General features: G+C 53.6%; 1 protein-coding gene across 2 annotated transcripts in view; it reads right to left on the bottom strand.

The window, feature by feature from the left end:
• GPC3 (glypican 3) overlaps window positions 1-16,708 on the bottom strand; it is a 127,828-nt gene that overhangs the window by 57,085 nt on the left and 54,035 nt on the right. For both annotated transcript variants that reach the window (XM_064518327.1, XM_064518328.1), the window contains exon 3: window positions 10,223-10,917. In XM_064518327.1, the coding sequence (XP_064374397.1) occupies window positions 10,223-10,917 (695 nt within the window). The remainder of the gene's footprint in view (window positions 1-10,222; window positions 10,918-16,708) is intronic.

Genomic DNA, 16,708 nt, shown 5'->3' with positions numbered 1-16,708 from the left:
CAAGGCGCGCAGCGCGGAAGATTTTTTAACGTTTCCCCGTTAATTTAGGGGAAGAGGTGCCGCAGGGAACCTGGCTGCGGCTGCACGGAAACGGGGCACCACCGACAGCCAGGAACAAATGCGGCCCTGGAGCTGCCTCCGCCGAGCTCACGACGAGAGGACGAAGCCCAGCACCGGCCCATGCAGCGCCTGCACTGCTTTTCAGAAGCTTCAAAAAAAAAAACAAAAAAACAAAAAAACAAAAAAACAAAAAAACCCACAAACCTTAAAACCCACCTAATCACCCTTCGCTGGGAGAGCAGGAGCGCCCCTCCGGGTGCTCTGTGTTATTCCCACCATGAGCTCCGCTCTGCCCCACTTCACTCTGCTTAAACTGCACCCCGAGCCTCCACCCGTCTTCCCGGGAATTCCTCCGCTTGCGGACTACCCCTCCGGGAAGACACAGTATTTTTTCTCCCCTCGAGCGGACAGCCCCATTTCCACAGGTTTCCCCCCACAATCTGCTCCGGGGAGCTCACGTGCGCCGTCGGACACCTATTCCCACGCTGCCGTTGGGGGAAGCCGCCCGTTAAGCTGAAAAGCCATTAACTACTCTAATTGATTTGAACGCAGCCTCCGAAAGGGGCATTTGGCTCGGGCAAGCTCTTCACATGCAGCAGCGTCGAGAAACCGCGCCACCTCCGTCCACAGCAGAGCCCGGTTTGGCCAGCAACTCCGGCGATTTCGGCAAATTCCCCCTCCCCGTCCTTTCACCGCACCATGAACAGGGCACATGCCGTCTTCAGTGCCACTGTAACAACAAACGCCACGATGGAAATCACCTTAATTAAACTCTACAGAGCTTAAAACAAAGAAAAAAAATATATATGCAATGCAACGATGCGGCGTGCGACATAAACTTTTTAATAGCAGCAAGCAAGGCCATTTACCATTTCTACAGGTGCAATAAAAATGCTAATCTATGTTAATGTTTAGTCTGTGGTTAATGTTTTGTCGTCTTAATTTCCCCGGGGGCTTTTACTGCCAATTCCACTCTGCCGGGCTGCTTGGCTGGCCCCCCCCCCCCCCCCGTGGCGCGGCGCCCTTGCAAACCCCCCGGACCAAGGCGCCCCAGCCGATCCTCGCCCCGCCGCGGCCCTGAATAATGCAGCGGTGTTAAATAATGCAAGGCGAAAACATGTAAAACGCTGATGCTTAGAATAACAGAGGGCGCAGGGGTGGCCGGTGACGGCGAGCCCCGGGGAGGTGTCCAGCCGGAGGGAGCACCGCCGGGCGCCTCGCTTTCTCATCCTTCCTCCCGCGGAGGATGCAGCTTCGTTCAAAGGCGCCGCGACCTCAATTTGAGTCGAGCCCTTCTGTACGTATAATAATGCAAACACGATGTTTCCTCTTCCTAGCGCTGAATGCACTGGAGAAAGCGGCTTTGCATTTAAGCACACAGCCGTTCATCACTATTTACAGGGGCAGAGGAAGCCGGCGGCACCATTGCCCTTGTCCCTGCCGCCTTTACAACCCAAAGCACGACTTTGAGAGCGGCCGCTCCGCTCCTGCGCTTTGCAAACTCCCTGTTCAGCGCAAAACCCGACGTCTCACTCCCAGGACCTCTGCGGCCATCGGCAGGGCACGCGGCCGGCGCCCCAGCCGCAGCTCGGAGGCCTTTCCCGGACGGGGAATTTAGAGAGCAAAATCAGAGAGCTGCCATCAGCCTGTAACAGGAGCCACAAAAAGGGGCTGTAACAGGTTATTTAACAGCGGCGGTGGCAGCTGGGCTGCAAACGCGGTCGATACCGAGCAGTCCGACTTCCCCCACGCAGCCACCAGCCCAGGCTCCGTTATTCTTTGAGAAATACATCATTAAATAATTTAAAAAGTTGCAGCATTACTTTTTTTTTTTTTTCTTTTAAACCAGACCAATCTGATTTTGGAAGTATAAAGCCATTACAATGTGTCAGCCAGCAATTAGCTACTGTACACTGTTTATTCTTGAATATAATCTTTGAGTAGAAGGGCAATATTCTTGGAGACGCAGCATTAACTTGTTCCTCAACGACTTTAATATGGCTCTTTTCAAATTGCTGCTCATAAAATCTCAGGGAAGAAGGATCCACTGATGATATCCCATCTTCTTAATTAGGTCTCTCTCTCTCAGCCGCTCAAGAGCAAGTGCAATGCTTGTACAAAACAGAGCGCACGCGGCTCCGCGCGGACGGCTCCGACGGGTCGCTCTGGAGAAAGCAGGCATGAAGCAACGCCCGCTCCCCAGCCCGCGCGGATCCGCGCTCACGGACAAACACAGCTTTTCAGATTTACACTTCCATAAACTCTCATGGTGAAGCCACTTCAAAGGGTTTCATGCCCCTAACGGCATTTTTCACTGCAAAACGCCTGCCTCCCTTCCTGCGCCAGGATGCTCCGGGCAGCGCAGCCCAACAGAGAAGCCCAACCTGCCCGGACAGTTATATGGCTAAACAACCCCCCAGCAGCCACCTTTCACTGCTTCCAGCCTCCCTTCTCACGCTCAGCACCACTTTCAGCTAAACCGGCACGGCTGCACGTATCTGAGCTCACCAACTCGTTCCAGCGGTTTTTAAGCCAAAACCTCTAACAGAATAATTGCAATAATTTGTTTCCCACTTCAGAGCACCGAGCGAGCGCAGGCATTGAGCCGACGAGCTGGGTGGCACCTCCTGCCTCGTCCGACCCCGCTAAAGGCCAATCCCAGGATAATTCACCCAAAACAGGGCAGCCAAGGTAAAAAGACTCCCATCAGACTGCTGCTCGTGATACAGGAGTTGCACTCCTCCCAAAGACAAATCGGGCTCACTGAAAATGTGAATCATTGTTTTCCAAAGACGTTGATATCTTCGGGGCTCTTCCGAGTCTGGCTTGTAACACATTTTTTTGCGCACTGTGGTTGGTAAGAATGAATTACGGAATGACTTACAGCATTAGACTAGGTTCTGCTTGATTGAAAATATCTTTATAATGGAAATTGCTGTGCACTCTCGACTTTGTTATAACACTATATTATACATCTGATTAATGTATTAAGTGACTCATTCAACAATAGGCTGTTTGCAGACAGAAATGAAATGAATTTGACTTTATTTTCAATACCTTTATTAACGCTGTCAAACTGAGGGCTCAACTTTGATTATTGGAAGCAGATCCCAGTAAATCGATATCTACCGATTCCAAAATGAGCATCAGATTGCAAAAACCAGACTAAAGGCTTTCAATGTCTTTGGGTGCACCTTTACCTCCATGTCATTTCTTTAAGCTGTGGGCAGAGCATTTTCATACCTGTAAGTGACCGGGAAAGACATGCACATACTGTCTTCTGCCCCAATAATTTCGGTAAACTACTTGTATAGGGAGGGACCTGTTTTACTGCATGGAGGTGGCTGATGGACCAACTCATTGAAAAAGATTTGAAAAAACTTCAATAGTGCTTCTTACCTGAGGATTTTGGTGCAAGTGCTCGGTGGCTCCCCACCAGCAAAACCACGCAGCGCGCCATGGGAAAGGAGCCACGCGTGCGCAAGAGCCTGCGCAGGACCTTCGGGGGGATCTGCCACGAGCCAGCCTGGCTCTTGGCTCACAGCCCCGCCGGGTGCCGGGCGGCTACGGCTGCGAGCGCCGGCCGGGGCGCTGCCGGGGACCAGGGATGCTCTGCACCGAGCCAGCGCAGCTTCTCCATCCCGCATCCGCGTGCGGCAGCCCCCAGGCTAAATCCCCGCCGGGAGGCAAAATAAGCTGGGAGCAACAGTCAGCAGCAGGTCCTGTCCTCGAGTGTCCTCAGCCTCCCGCTTTTTGGGCTGCTCCTGCGGAAGGATGATTTAAACACCAGCATGGGCATTTTTTGCATCTGGAGAAATACCTGCTCTCCGGTGCTCTGGAGAGCGCGGAGTTTATTTATACAGTGGCACAGATCAATGTGTGCAATCCAAGAGTTAATAAGCTTTAGAAAGAAGTAACTCCGAGCACGTAAGTCACCCGTGAATTATCCCCGCTAACCACCGGGCTCCAGCGCAGCTCGCTCCCTCTCCAGGTCAGTGCCCACGAGCATCATTTCCACCTCGGCAGACAGCGCAGGAGGGAATTAGGTGTGAAAATTGATGAGCTTACAAAGATATACCTGCATAAAGAATTGCTAAATTCGCCAACTGCTGGTGTGCAGGGGTTTTTTAATGGAAATAACTCTGCCAAAGTAGCTGAAGGCTATCGACACAGCTCTCCCCAGCCAGCCTGCTCTCACTGAAATGAGCCTTTCAAAGAATAATGTAGTTAGCAGCAAGCTTCACCCTTGCGTGTACATCTGCGAGCAGGCTCCATGCTCTCGGAGGCTTATCAGGGTGAGAAGGGGGGGACACAACAGGTAGACAGGAGAAAGGCCACCAGTTCGTTTGCAGTAATCAGAAGCGGCCGAGTCCACAAGGATTGCTCCGGGGCTCTGCTGGGTGCAACGAGGGGTGCACCTGCTGTTTTCTGTAATTTATTCCAGTTAAATGCATTTGTAAGATGGCACCTTGCATGCACAGGACCTCAAAACTTCCTCACAGCAAGATGCAAAAACGAGATAACAATCCTTGGCTCCGAGTGCAGGCCATGCGCCAGCGCAGGACTCCAACCGCAGCAAAACGCTCCTCGAATCCCAGCACCTCCTTTCCCGCACGCCGAAGCGAGAAGCTGCCGCGACGCCCGGGCAGCTCCGGGCACGCTTTCCGCCCTGCACAAGGCCACTTTTAAGAGCCGGTTTTGCTCTCGGCGCATGCATCAGCATCGCTAACGGGCGAGTCAGCTGTAGTCTGAAGACAGCACCACTCTTGGGGGTTGCTGTCACTGGAAGTAAACTCGGAGCAGCCAAGGCGGAGGATGCCCCGCGCCTGACCTCGGACGCGGCTCCTCCTGGAAACCGCAGGCACGGGTAACGAGGCCGAAGGAGGGTTTAGCGTGAAAAGCACAAACGGATGGCTATCTGCGAGCACGAGCCTGGCGCTCCAAGGCTGCAGGTCTTTGCAAGGGTAAAACCTTCAGGAGAGGGAATGGACTGGAATATATTTTGCGAATAAGCAATCTGTGTTAATAGAGGTGGCGGGAGGCTGCAGTGAGCTGAATGAAAACCAAGGGAGCGGTGTCCATGGGGGAGATCCACGGATATTTTATCTCTCTGCTTAAAGCAAAGATACGAGGCCAGTTTTGAAACAGGATCTCAGAACAGACGAAGCTCCCCGGTTCCCCTGATAAGCGAACAGCGCGCTTGCTTGTCCAGAGGGAAGGTCTGGACCGAGCGAGAAGAAGGGCAGTTTGTGCTATAAAAGTAACTTCTCTGTGGGCCTCTAAAGCCAGCCAGGTCCCTCCCGGCCGGGACAGGGTACCGGGAAGTGGCGGGCACTGCAGGAGCGGGAGCAGGGCGCTCGCTCACGGCAGGCAGCTCTCCCACCGCTGCCCGCTGACACCGCGAGACAGCCGTGTGCTCCTGACGCCGCCATCTCCGGTGCAGCCCAAAACCCCGCTTCCCCCTCAAATCCAATCCACTTCTGAGCCCTCGCGTTTTATCCTTGACCATTACAACTTACCGTAAAATGAGGTGCCTTGAAATTTCAAAGCGTTAAGGCCATGGCACTGGCAGGGGCCGGCTCTCCCCCTCCGGCAGCGCGCGATCTGCCTTGGGTTACACCACCGCGTCCCTCTCCTCTTCTCCGCTACAGAGCATCCCGCGTCCGGCTGCAAAGCACAGCGGTGACGGGAGCCAGGAGAAAGGAGAGAGGGGGGCTTTACACAGCGACGAGAGCTGTGCAATGCCCCAGAGCCGTGCGCTGCCGTTTCCAGATCTGCCTCCGATGCAGCGCGGTGGCGGCATCAGCGGCTTTTGCAAGGGCTGCTCCGTGCTGCCCGCGGGTGCAGGCGGGGAGGCAGCGGCACCGCCAGCGACTGCCTGCGGCACTGAATTAAACTATCGCTGCGGATCCTGTTGCAATGGCACAACACGCCGGAGGCTGGGACACGTCCAGCTAAAAGGACAGAGGGAGAACAAAGGGGGTGGAAACAATATAAAAGTTTATAAATAACAGCAGAACAGAAGCGTATTTTAAATTAAACCTGCATTATACGCATGGCCTTCCCCTCCGCTCTTGCACCAGTGGGTTTGAGCATGGTCGGCGGCATCCGCAGCTCCCATGCAGCACCCCGCACAGCCCCGCGCTCTCTTCAGCCGGGCCGGACCCCATGGCAAATTCACCCGCCACCTCGCCAGCATCATCGTGGGGACGAGCAGGCCAGACGGGAGCAAAACTTCAGCAGCGTCTCAACATCCAACCAAAGGTTTGCGAGCAGAAGCGGTGCGCCAAAACCGCCGGATCACCGCCGTTGGTGCTGGGTTGCAGAACTGCAGGCGCAAATAGTTTTTCCGGCTTTATCCTCTTCGCTCCGGCCAAGCCTCCGGCAGCGCAGGGGTTTGTAGATCAAAATCAATGCCGTACGGCTCAGCACTTCGCCAGGTGCCTCCACAGCTATCAGAAAATCTTTAATACGTGAATCTCTTTAGCCCACTGATTGCAATACTTGCAGGACATTTTCGCAGCAATGGGAGGCTCGCCAATGCTGTCTCCACGAGCAGGTTCACTCCGAAGCCACAGCAGGAACGGAGCCTTGCTTTAGTGCCCGCATCACCCACGGGACCCTGCCCGTTGCCAAACGGCTGCCAAAAGCCTCGGACAGCACAAGTGGGTCCGAGCTTACAGCAAAACAAAACCTCGCCCGTGTTTCTAATGTATTCCCCGTTCTTTTTTTCCCTATGGGACTTGCAAGACCATAACCAGAAAGACCCTGTATTCCCTGGCCACCCGCTCTCGCTGCCGGACTCCGTTGTGCTACAAACACGGCAGCTCCACGGCGTTTGCTGCATCCGAGCATCATGACGCGAGCGCACAGGGGACTCCTGGGGCGCACGGCGTGATGGGCGACGCGGGACGGGTGCGGGACGTCCTGCCATCCCCAGCTGCAGCACACGCGTCCCGATGGACGCATCGCACGCAAGCGCCTAGCAGAGCCCAAACCCGAGTCTTTCCCTCCAACTCACGTTTGCAGCGCATCATCCCCCCGCATGCGCAGACCCTCGCCCAAGCCGTGCGCCTCTCTTTCGGGCTGGACTGGCTACGACTTGTCTGGTTTCCACGCTATTGGGATTGGTTCAGAACCCTACAGGGAGTGGGGGAAAAAAAAAGCATTAAGAAAAAGCATTTATGTAGCCAAATATCTGTGTCAAATCAACAGTCATCTATCACCTCTGTTCTGCAAGCTTTCAAAATAGATTTACAGGGCGAGCTTAAGGCAAGGAACCCCAAAGGAAATCAACTATTAGCTACATAAGAACACCCAGACCTATTTTCCCTTTTGTGCTTTCAGCAGCAGAGAGAGCATCGACTTCGAGCCGTGTCGGGGTTGCATATTTTATGAGGTTTATTTGCACTGCGTCTCTCCGACTGTCTGTGTTTGTGGTGGAAAGCAGAGACAGGCCGACTCGCATCGCCCTTCCCCACGCTCATGGGTAAAGCGCCTCCAAGAAGGGGAAGTACCAGGCACATTTTCAACCGGGGAAAAAGTGGCAGGCAGGAAAATTTAATGTGTGTAGATACAGCCATTGAGACGTTTATGAGCCCAGTGGGAATGAGCCTCCTTGATAAAGCATCTTAAGGCCGTATTTTAGGGGTGTAGTAGTATAAGAAGTAACAAATAATAAAATAAATAATAAATACCTGTAATAATAAATAAAATAATAAATACCCTAATACTGCCCACGGGCGCAGCGGCACGGAGAACCCCCAAGGGCTGCAGAAGGGCTGCTAAAGCCGCGAGAAAACACGGCGGCCCCAAGGACGGACAAGGGCAGCGGCGTTGCTGTTCGGCTGAGCGCTACGGACACGGGAGATAAGTTCTCCATAACTCAAGGGGCCTTAATGACAATTAAACAACCTGCCCTTATCCTTAATGACCTGCAGGTGGACTGAACTTTGCCTACAGAAAGGCCGGTGGCCAAGGTCAGCAATAAGAGAGACTGGTAGGAAAAGCCAGCAGGAGAACGAAGCCCCAGATCTTCCAAAGACGACTGCTGTGGCGCTTTATACTTTGATACGACAACAGTGTCTAAAACCAATCGTATTTGCAGGATAACAGCAAACACCACTGTTTGCTCCCAGCTATGTTCTTTGAAACTCAATACGTGACGTGGAGTGGCAAAGCTGGGCAAGCCGCGACGCCGTAGCTCGCGCTGCCAGTGCTCCCACCACGGCCCGACCCCTCTGCTGAGCAGCTCACACCAACATCCGTAAGCTGCTCTGGGCTCAGGTTTGGCATAAAACCCTTAGCTGAGAAACCGCAGCGTTTTAAAAATAAACTTTAAAAACCCGGTGGCCGTTCTCTTTCGGTGACAGTTGCCGGACAATTGGTTTGCTTGGTTTGGATTTTTCCTCCATGCTCCTATAACTCAAAAGTGTCTCTAGAGCAAATAAAAGAATCACTCAAGTATTAAATAATCAAGAGGAGTCACGTTTAAATAAGTGCCTAACTATACATGGCACTAATGAATTCAAACAGCTCTATCAGGTACGAAAGCACTGAACGGTTCTGTGAGGCTCAAGGATTTTTCATTTTAAAGGACATCAATTTATGGTCCGGTTTGGCAAAGGATGGGCAAATTATGGCTCTGCTGCCACAGCCTGTGTTGACTTTTGTGGCGCTCCATCCACTCGTCCTCCCACAAACACATCCTCAGCGGCCAACTCAAGGCCTTAAGGTTTCGTAATATTAAAGACAGCCACATTTCTTTACTGGATACAGGGGCATCCTCAAGAAAAGCTGCATTTTTAACGTTGCACCAGTGAAAGAAGGCTCGTCCTCTCATGCACATCATTATGCAGATCTCATGCACAGCAATGCACATCGCCTTCCTCTGCCAAACAGGCAAGGGGCCGCGAGGCCACCCAGGTGCCACCACGTCATCATCTCGCGGCCCACGCACACACGGTGCTGTGGGTCCCGGCAACCCCGCAGCAAAACCGGCACATGCAACAGCACGGGAAGGCTCCTGGCTGGGTGCTGCAAAGCTCAAAATCCATAATCCGCTCCATTTTCACGGCTCCCCTCAAAAAGGATAGGAATTACTTAGAGTGCGACTACCACGATGACCTACATAAACTGCTCCTTTGTAAACAGGAGTCAAGAATGACAGGAACAAGCCGCTAACAGTGAAACTGTGGCAGATTTTAATCACCGCTGGCTTTAAGCAAACACCGGCATTCCCACCTCCCACCGTAACTCTGCCCTGCCCGCGCCGAGCAATTCAATCGCACCCCCAAAAACCCTGCCACGAACAAGCGTTACGCTGCCGCGTACCATCGTCCTTGGCACTCGGAGAAAGCAGCAGTATTTTCTCAACGAGAAAGCCTCCGCTTCTTGGGAGGATTAGAAATTCACACAGTATCTTTTAAAAGCCAGGTCGCTCCTAATAAATAAGAAATGACCTCACTCCTGGGATTAAGTGCAGGCTGAAGTTGGAAAGAATGACCACAAGAGGGAAAACCAGACACCTCCCCGAGTAAATCAGAAAACAGGGGATGCCGTACAGCCTACGCCTCCTCTTGCACCGATTTATTTGGAGGCGCATTTTGCTGATGCTAAGGAAGGAAGAAACAGCCCTCTCCTCTGCCCCAGTCTGTGATGTTCGGACCTCAGATGCTCCCCTAAGGACCTCTCTGTCCATCTCCAAGGATGCTCAACACAGCACGGCTGGCAGCCACCACCTGGGCCATGCACGTCCAGCCCCCCCTGCTATAAATGCTCAGGGAAAATCTATTACGTTTACCACACCTCACATCAGAGCTAGCAAACGTTTTTCTGACCCCATCAGTGTCATCCCCGGAGCACCAGAGTGGCACGGGAACACCTGCAGAGCAGGACCATCCTTTCAGAGCTGCCCGAGGCAGGACCTGTGCCAGGGACCACCAGAGCCGCTCGGACACCTCGGCTCCCCATCGCACGCCCCCAGCTACAAGCCCCGTCCCCACAAACACCAGTTTCACGTGCTACCGAAAGTTTTAGAAATAGGAAAATTGGGGGCGGGGAGCTGGGAATCGGAGAACTTGGGGTTTGTCGGACCCAGTGCTGGGCACCCGCGGAGCACGGCCGAGCCCCGCCGCGGCGAGGAGCCGCGGGAACCACTCACGGCTGCGGAGAGCTTCCCCTCGTTCTTCTGCACGTGCCCCACCGCGTCCCGCACCAGGGAGAAGAGGCTGAGGAGGACGCGCTCCACGTCGTAGACGCCGCGCATGCCTTTGGCCAGCCCCTCCAGGGAGCGGAGGTACTCGCGCCAGTAGCCATCGAGGCCCGCGGCGCCCGCCAGGCACCCGTGCATCACGGCACCGCAGTAGCTGGCACACGGCTTGGCCAGCAGCAGCCCCTGGCAGTGCGAGCAGTACCACATTTTCAGCAGCGCTCGCCCGCAGTCCTTGCTGAACTTCAAGTGGTCGGTGGTGTTGATGACCTCGATCCCGAGGTTGAGCGCCTGCAGGAAGACCCGCGTGGCCTGCAGCGACTTCGACACCTGCGTCATCATCACCTTCGGGTAGTTACCAAAGACCTTGAGGTCTCTCCTGGCTGCCCGCAGGCACTCAGTCATTTCTACGGAGGCATCGGGGAAGCCGGGATTGACCAAGTGAGAGTAGACCAAGGGGAATAAACTGTCAAAAAATTCATTTATCATGTCATTAACGCTGATGTCCGAGCCCAATATGTACAGCGAGATATCAGTAAAAAGTTCTCCAACAAACTTGAGAGCTCTGGGCCCCATGCTCTGGTAGTGCTTCCGAAACATGGTGTTGGTGAAGTTTCTCGCATGCCGTACTACGATTTCAAAGGCTTCTGCAAAACAGAACAACAACAACAAAAAAAAGGTATTAAGAGACAACAAGCTCAGAAACAGGGAAGATAACATCGGACTGCATTACCGCTGCAAAGGCTGGTCCTATCCTGCCCACGGCAGGGCAAATGCCTGCTGGCAGCTGCCTCTGCCACACAACAGAGCAGAACAAGGAATTTCCGGGGGACTGCATATATTCTTTAAACATAGGCTACTTTTCAAAATGGCAAAAACTGTGATCTAGTTAACATTTCAGCTTTTAAAGAAAATGTTGATTCAAGAAAAGGGCTAGACTGCAATTTCTTTCCTTCCTTCTCCCCTAGTGATTCAAAACTAACAGGAATTATTTGAGACTTCATTGAAGACAGGGACCAATGTTTGACACCAAACTGTGCAGTGTTTAAAATCGGGAAACTGTAAATGCTGACATTGTGTTATGGAAAGGAAAATATTTGTAGGAGCTTAATCACGGAGGATTTTCGGACTCCACCCTCAGCACCCACTCTTCACTAAGTGTCTTTCAAGCCATTCAAAATCACTGCAAAGCTCTGCAGCTTTCTGCACGCCCCAGCTTCGCTTCAGCTGCAAATCCAACGTCTTACCCACCCTGGACACGAGCTGCTCCACGGGACAAGGCGATGGTGGCGTCCGCCTGCGGGTGCTCTGCCAGGATCACCAACACGAGTCGGGCCGTGCCAAACCACCCGGTGAAGCTCAGCATAAATTTTACACCAGGACCACCAATTTGCCAAGAAAAGGTAGGTGGTGGCATTGTCCCCCTCTCCTCTCCCGAAGGCTTAAGGACGTCCTGCACGTGCCTCCATCACAAGGCAAGCACGAGAGCCTTTGGCAGTGCAGTCACGCCAGTTCTGCTCTTAATTACAGCCCTTCCAGCGAGGTGGCTTCCAAAACATCCGTGCTCACACATATACACACACCTGTACCTGCACACTCCCTCCTCTGGCCCCAGCACGCAAGATAAAGCACGAGAAGGAGATGCTATCCGTGCAAACAGGTACCGGGGTTTCTCTCTCCAGCCAAACCTCTCTACCAGCCTCTCGTCCCCCAGGGTCCTAGCCGTAAAATGCTAAAAATAACTAACAACCTCGCAGTTCACAGGTCACTGACACCCTGCAACGTAACTGCTCTCAACTGTGTCGCTCTGGAAGCACAAATCTAGGCTCGATTTGCATGAGAATTATTCATGCTCAATAATTAAAGGGAGTGTTTAATTTTTAAAACCGTAAGTGTTATTTTTTCCATTTGTTAAGTCTGGCGCGCAGCTGAGCACGGCCTGCTGCCGCTCCGCAGGGGTTCAGGACCAACGCCATCACCCCGCACGGCCTCCCACGGCGATCCAGCGCTTTGGGGACCCCGGCACCCCCAGGACCCCGACCCGCCCCCCCCGGGCACGCATCCTCCAGGCACGCCGGCGGGCAGCGCGCACCCGACACCCACGTACCTGCTACCAAAGGAGGGCCAATTCCGGTTGCATCAGTGCAAAAAGTTTTAAAACAAAAGTTTCTTCAAATAGGGCACAGGGATTACGAAACTTCTTCTCCTCTATCCCCAGGAGCACCAGAATAGCTTCTGCCTCCACAAAGAGCACAAAGCCCTTTTTGGGCGAGCGTCTTTGACAGCAACTGCAGCCGGTGCCAGGATTTTCATGCTGTGCCTCACCATTCGCCTTTAACCTCTTCTCTGTTCGTTCCCTTAGAAAAAGCCATCCCTCTTCCCTTCCCTCGCTCCTCTGCGCTTTGCGAGCTACCATCAGAGCCCAGAGACTCTTCACTGATTAGAAAATATTCCAGGCTCCATGCAAGCCTCCGACAGCGAGGAACGCTTCAGAGAGGAACCGAGAGCAGCGGTGCACCAGAAGAGCAGGCACGCACAGTCCCACTGCTTTAAAGGTCATGACACGCACATAATTTTTATCATAATAACTGGCGAAGAGCGCCTATTTTATGCGCCTTCGAGCCTTTGCATATATCTATGAGAGAGTGCAACACGGCTCTAAAAGCATACGGAGCCTCCCGCTGCCGTATTAATAGATGGAAGAAACGATAATAAAAAAATCGAGGCAAAAACTGCCCCGCTCAGAGCACAGCGTGATGGAAACTCCCACAGCTGCTGCGGGGGGATGGCTGAGTCTTTCCTTCCTTAGATTGTCTTTATTTCAAAGATATTTGCAAAACCTGCTATTTGGGGCAGATTGTTCGCAAGTCCAGCTGAAGCAGAGCACCGTGCAGCATCCTAACGGCGCTGATACAAACGCTGCCAGACTCGCGCTTCCAGCAGCAAACGTGCCGCAAGGCCGAGCGGAGCTCCCACGCTAGATCCCCCGCGGCAGCAACGCACTCCCAGCAGGCACCGAATAGGCTGCGTGCTTATTTACCTGCTTTGAAAATATTTTCTTATGAGATTGGTGGAAAAAAACCCACTAGAACACTTCTGCGTGCACTACCCTTCCAAGAGCCGCTGCGCGAGCCGCTGCAGGGCACCGCCGCCGAGAGAAATGCCGCCCCGAGAGCTGCGAGCGCATTTCACCTGCGAGCACCGAGATGCACAAATTATACCCCAAAGGCATTTCACCCAGCACGGGGACGAACCTAGGAACAACTCAGCAAAGCCCCAGCTCAGCACAAACAGGAGGAACAACATTGGGCCCAGGGTAAAATAAGGAAATTTACCCGGGACAGAGCACCGTCCACTGCAAAGCATCACGCCCAGCGCGCTGGACCCACACGTATTCACTGCATCTATCAAGGGTAGTTTATCGGGCCTCATAAAGGAGGTGTGAAATAGCCGAACCTGTACTCTGGAGCACAGCTATCACGCAAGCACTGGAAAGCATGGGCTACTACCTACTGTTTTTGCAGCAGAGCTCTCCGTGCAGCAGCCGAAGAGGAATTGCTGCACAGCTGTTGTGGCGAGGAAGGAAGGACCAAGCCGCTTCCCAAGAGCAAAAGCTTCCCCGAACGCAGGACGGGGAGAGCCACACGGCCAGCGCAAACTGGCTATTAGAGAAAAGAAAATAAATTGTGAAAGAGCATCACAGTGCTTGGAGTGGGGACTACTGGCAGCAGGAAACCGCTCGGTTCTCGGCTCAGATAATAAAAATCCGCTGCTTAGCTGAGCAGGCGCGCTCTCTCTGGAGAGGCTGCTACTTCAAAACTACCACTGCTGGGGCCAGAGGGGCTCGTCCTTCCCCACGCGTAGCACCCAGCAAACCCACAGAAGTCCCCTCTGCAAAAGGCACGCCAAAGACGCGGGAGCTGCACGGCAAAACCTGCTGCGTTTGCAGCCCATCTGCACCGTGCAGGGAAAGAAACTGCTGCAAGAGCGCGGGATCGCGTGACCCGGGCACCTCCCAGCACATGGATACCAGGGGATTCAAACAGCATTTACAACCCCAATTTTACTGTTCATTGATGCCTGGATGGATGAGCCGTGAAAGCACGAAGCCGTCCCCAAGCCGCACCGGAGCGGTGGTGAGGCTCCTGGCCGCAGCGTGCAGGCTCTGCCCACCACCAGCTGCCAGGAGCCGGCTCCCAATCCTGTCTGCACCTCTGCAGACACCTACCGCCCTCCTAAAAACCGTGCGATTGCCTCCCTGCATTTAAGCCTTATCTTCCCTGCAGAAAGATAAGCCCCTACAGTGGAGGAACTACAGCATCTTTGTTACCCCACTGCCAAGAGCTAGTAAATACCTGGCCCAGTTTTATATTTTGGGAGACAGCCAGGCAAGTAATCACAGCCAAGGCTGCAGCATCGCCTCGTACTGCTGCCGTGCCGTAAAGGTGTCAGTGCCACCTCCCCCAGGGTTTGGTGGCAGGACAGCGAGGCCTCACCAGCCCTCCCAGCTGTAAAGCAAACGAGAAACCGACTCTGGTGCAGCAAAACCTTCCCTGGAGGGCAGCGCAGATCTCTGAATCACGGGAACTGTACAACCTGCAGAGAGAGGAGTTCAGCTAGACGCCAGTGTCCTTCCGGGGATGCTGCTGCTCGGGATGCGTGCTTCCCCGGTGCAGGCTGCAACGCTGCACGCAGCCCGGCCCTGCACATGGGACCATTTCCAGATCTTCTCATCGGCTCTGAATACAAAAATGCACGTTAAACCTTTTAGGCATGAATACACCCTTCACCTCACCCATAAATCAGACAACCCGAGGCCCGTTGCAGCAGACGCCGTTGCAGAAGGACGCACAGAAGAGGAGCAACCACTTGCGATAACGGCCTGGCTGCCACTGGCGCCGGCGGCAAGATGAGCCACAAGTCGTTTTTCAAGCAGCAGGTAATATTTATTTACAAACTTGGAAAAGGCTCGCAGTATATCGAGCAGAGAGGGAACAAAATCCGAGAGCATTTCCCCTGGCGGTAATAAGAGCAGACTCCAGATTTGTTCCTTCATGATTTACACTGCACAGCAAGATTTTTAAAACATTATCTGGAGACAGGAGCAAAATGATGCCTCTTCTACTTGGCATAATTACTTTTGTCTGTGGCACTGCAAAACCCATCAGATGGTGCCACTGCTGCTCTTGCAAGATTTGTTTCCCCGAGCACATTTGGGCTTTGAGCTTCGGCAACGCGTGCTTTTGACAGCAACACAGCCTCTCGGATGACTCTCACAATATTGTCACCATAAAAATTACGGACTGCAGCTCCTAAGCTTACGAGATTAGCTATAAAGCATTAGTAATAAAAGTAACCATTCAGTTGTTCTGTCTTCCCACTTTGGAGCTATCAGAGTTCACGTCTTCCACTTTTGCTCAATAGCCATTAGACTAAGGGAGGAAAGAGCTGTTAAATCGGAGGGGGCTGCTTTCCCCTCCGAGCACGCTGCCCTCCCCTGGGAGCCCGGGAAAACGTCTCCCAAGCCGGTGCCGCTTGCTGACCGGGAGCGAACCACGATGCCCTCGTTGCAGAGCGCCTCCTCCTAATTACCCGTGCCCATCAACACGGCGAGCTCGGGAGCCGCTTATTTTTAATTGCTCCGCTTCTCCCGCGCCCTGGCACTTTGAAACGCACTCCCCACAGTTTCTAATAAAATACTGTACGCCGACGTCTCATTACAGCCCTCCGAAGCGCCTTGCAAGCGCGCTCCTGCTATATTATGGGTAACCGCCTGCCTGGCAGGCAATTAGTCACGCTGCGCTTCTCCTGTTCGTTATGTGCAGCCCCCACGCACGCGCGTGGACTTTGCTAAATCTGATCGCACCCATGCCCTGGGGAGGCAGCGGGGCTACGCGGAAAATCTCCTTTCAAGCGCCAGAGGATGCTGGAATGGGAACGCTTGGGTAAAACTTTCTCACTTTTAAACAAACAAAAACAAACAAACAAAAAAAAAAAAAGCAAAAAAGCATCAGCAATACTGTCCCAGCCATCTTGGTGCAAAGCAAGCGGCAGAAGATCAGTCCTCAACCCCTACAGCAATGCAAAGCACCTGCACTTATTTAAGGGCACCTGTTGACTCTAAGTCACCCTAGCCAAAGCCCATCACTTCTCATTTCGGCTTCCCACCACGCTCCCCAAACGCGAGACCGGCATTTGCTCGGTCAGACGCAACGCCCACGGGCACACGCCTCCTCCCCGGACCCCCCCGCCCCAGCCCAAAGCCGCAGCCCCCGCGCCGGGCACGCGGTCCCCACGGACAACCCTTGGCGACCTGACGGCTCCTGGAAGCTCCTCGCGGGCTCACGTCCTCGCTGAGCGGCCGGGCACGCGCTCAGCCGTGGCCTCAGGAAACGAAAACCCAGCCCCTTCTTTTCCTAAGGAGAAACACGGAGAGCG

Source organism: Dromaius novaehollandiae, chromosome 11 (assembly GCF_036370855.1).
Source record: "Dromaius novaehollandiae isolate bDroNov1 chromosome 11, bDroNov1.hap1, whole genome shotgun sequence".
Classification (NCBI taxonomy): Eukaryota; Metazoa; Chordata; class Aves; order Casuariiformes; family Dromaiidae; genus Dromaius; species Dromaius novaehollandiae.
Note: the sequence above shows the minus strand (reverse complement) of the source record. Positions and strands in the feature narration are given on the sequence as shown.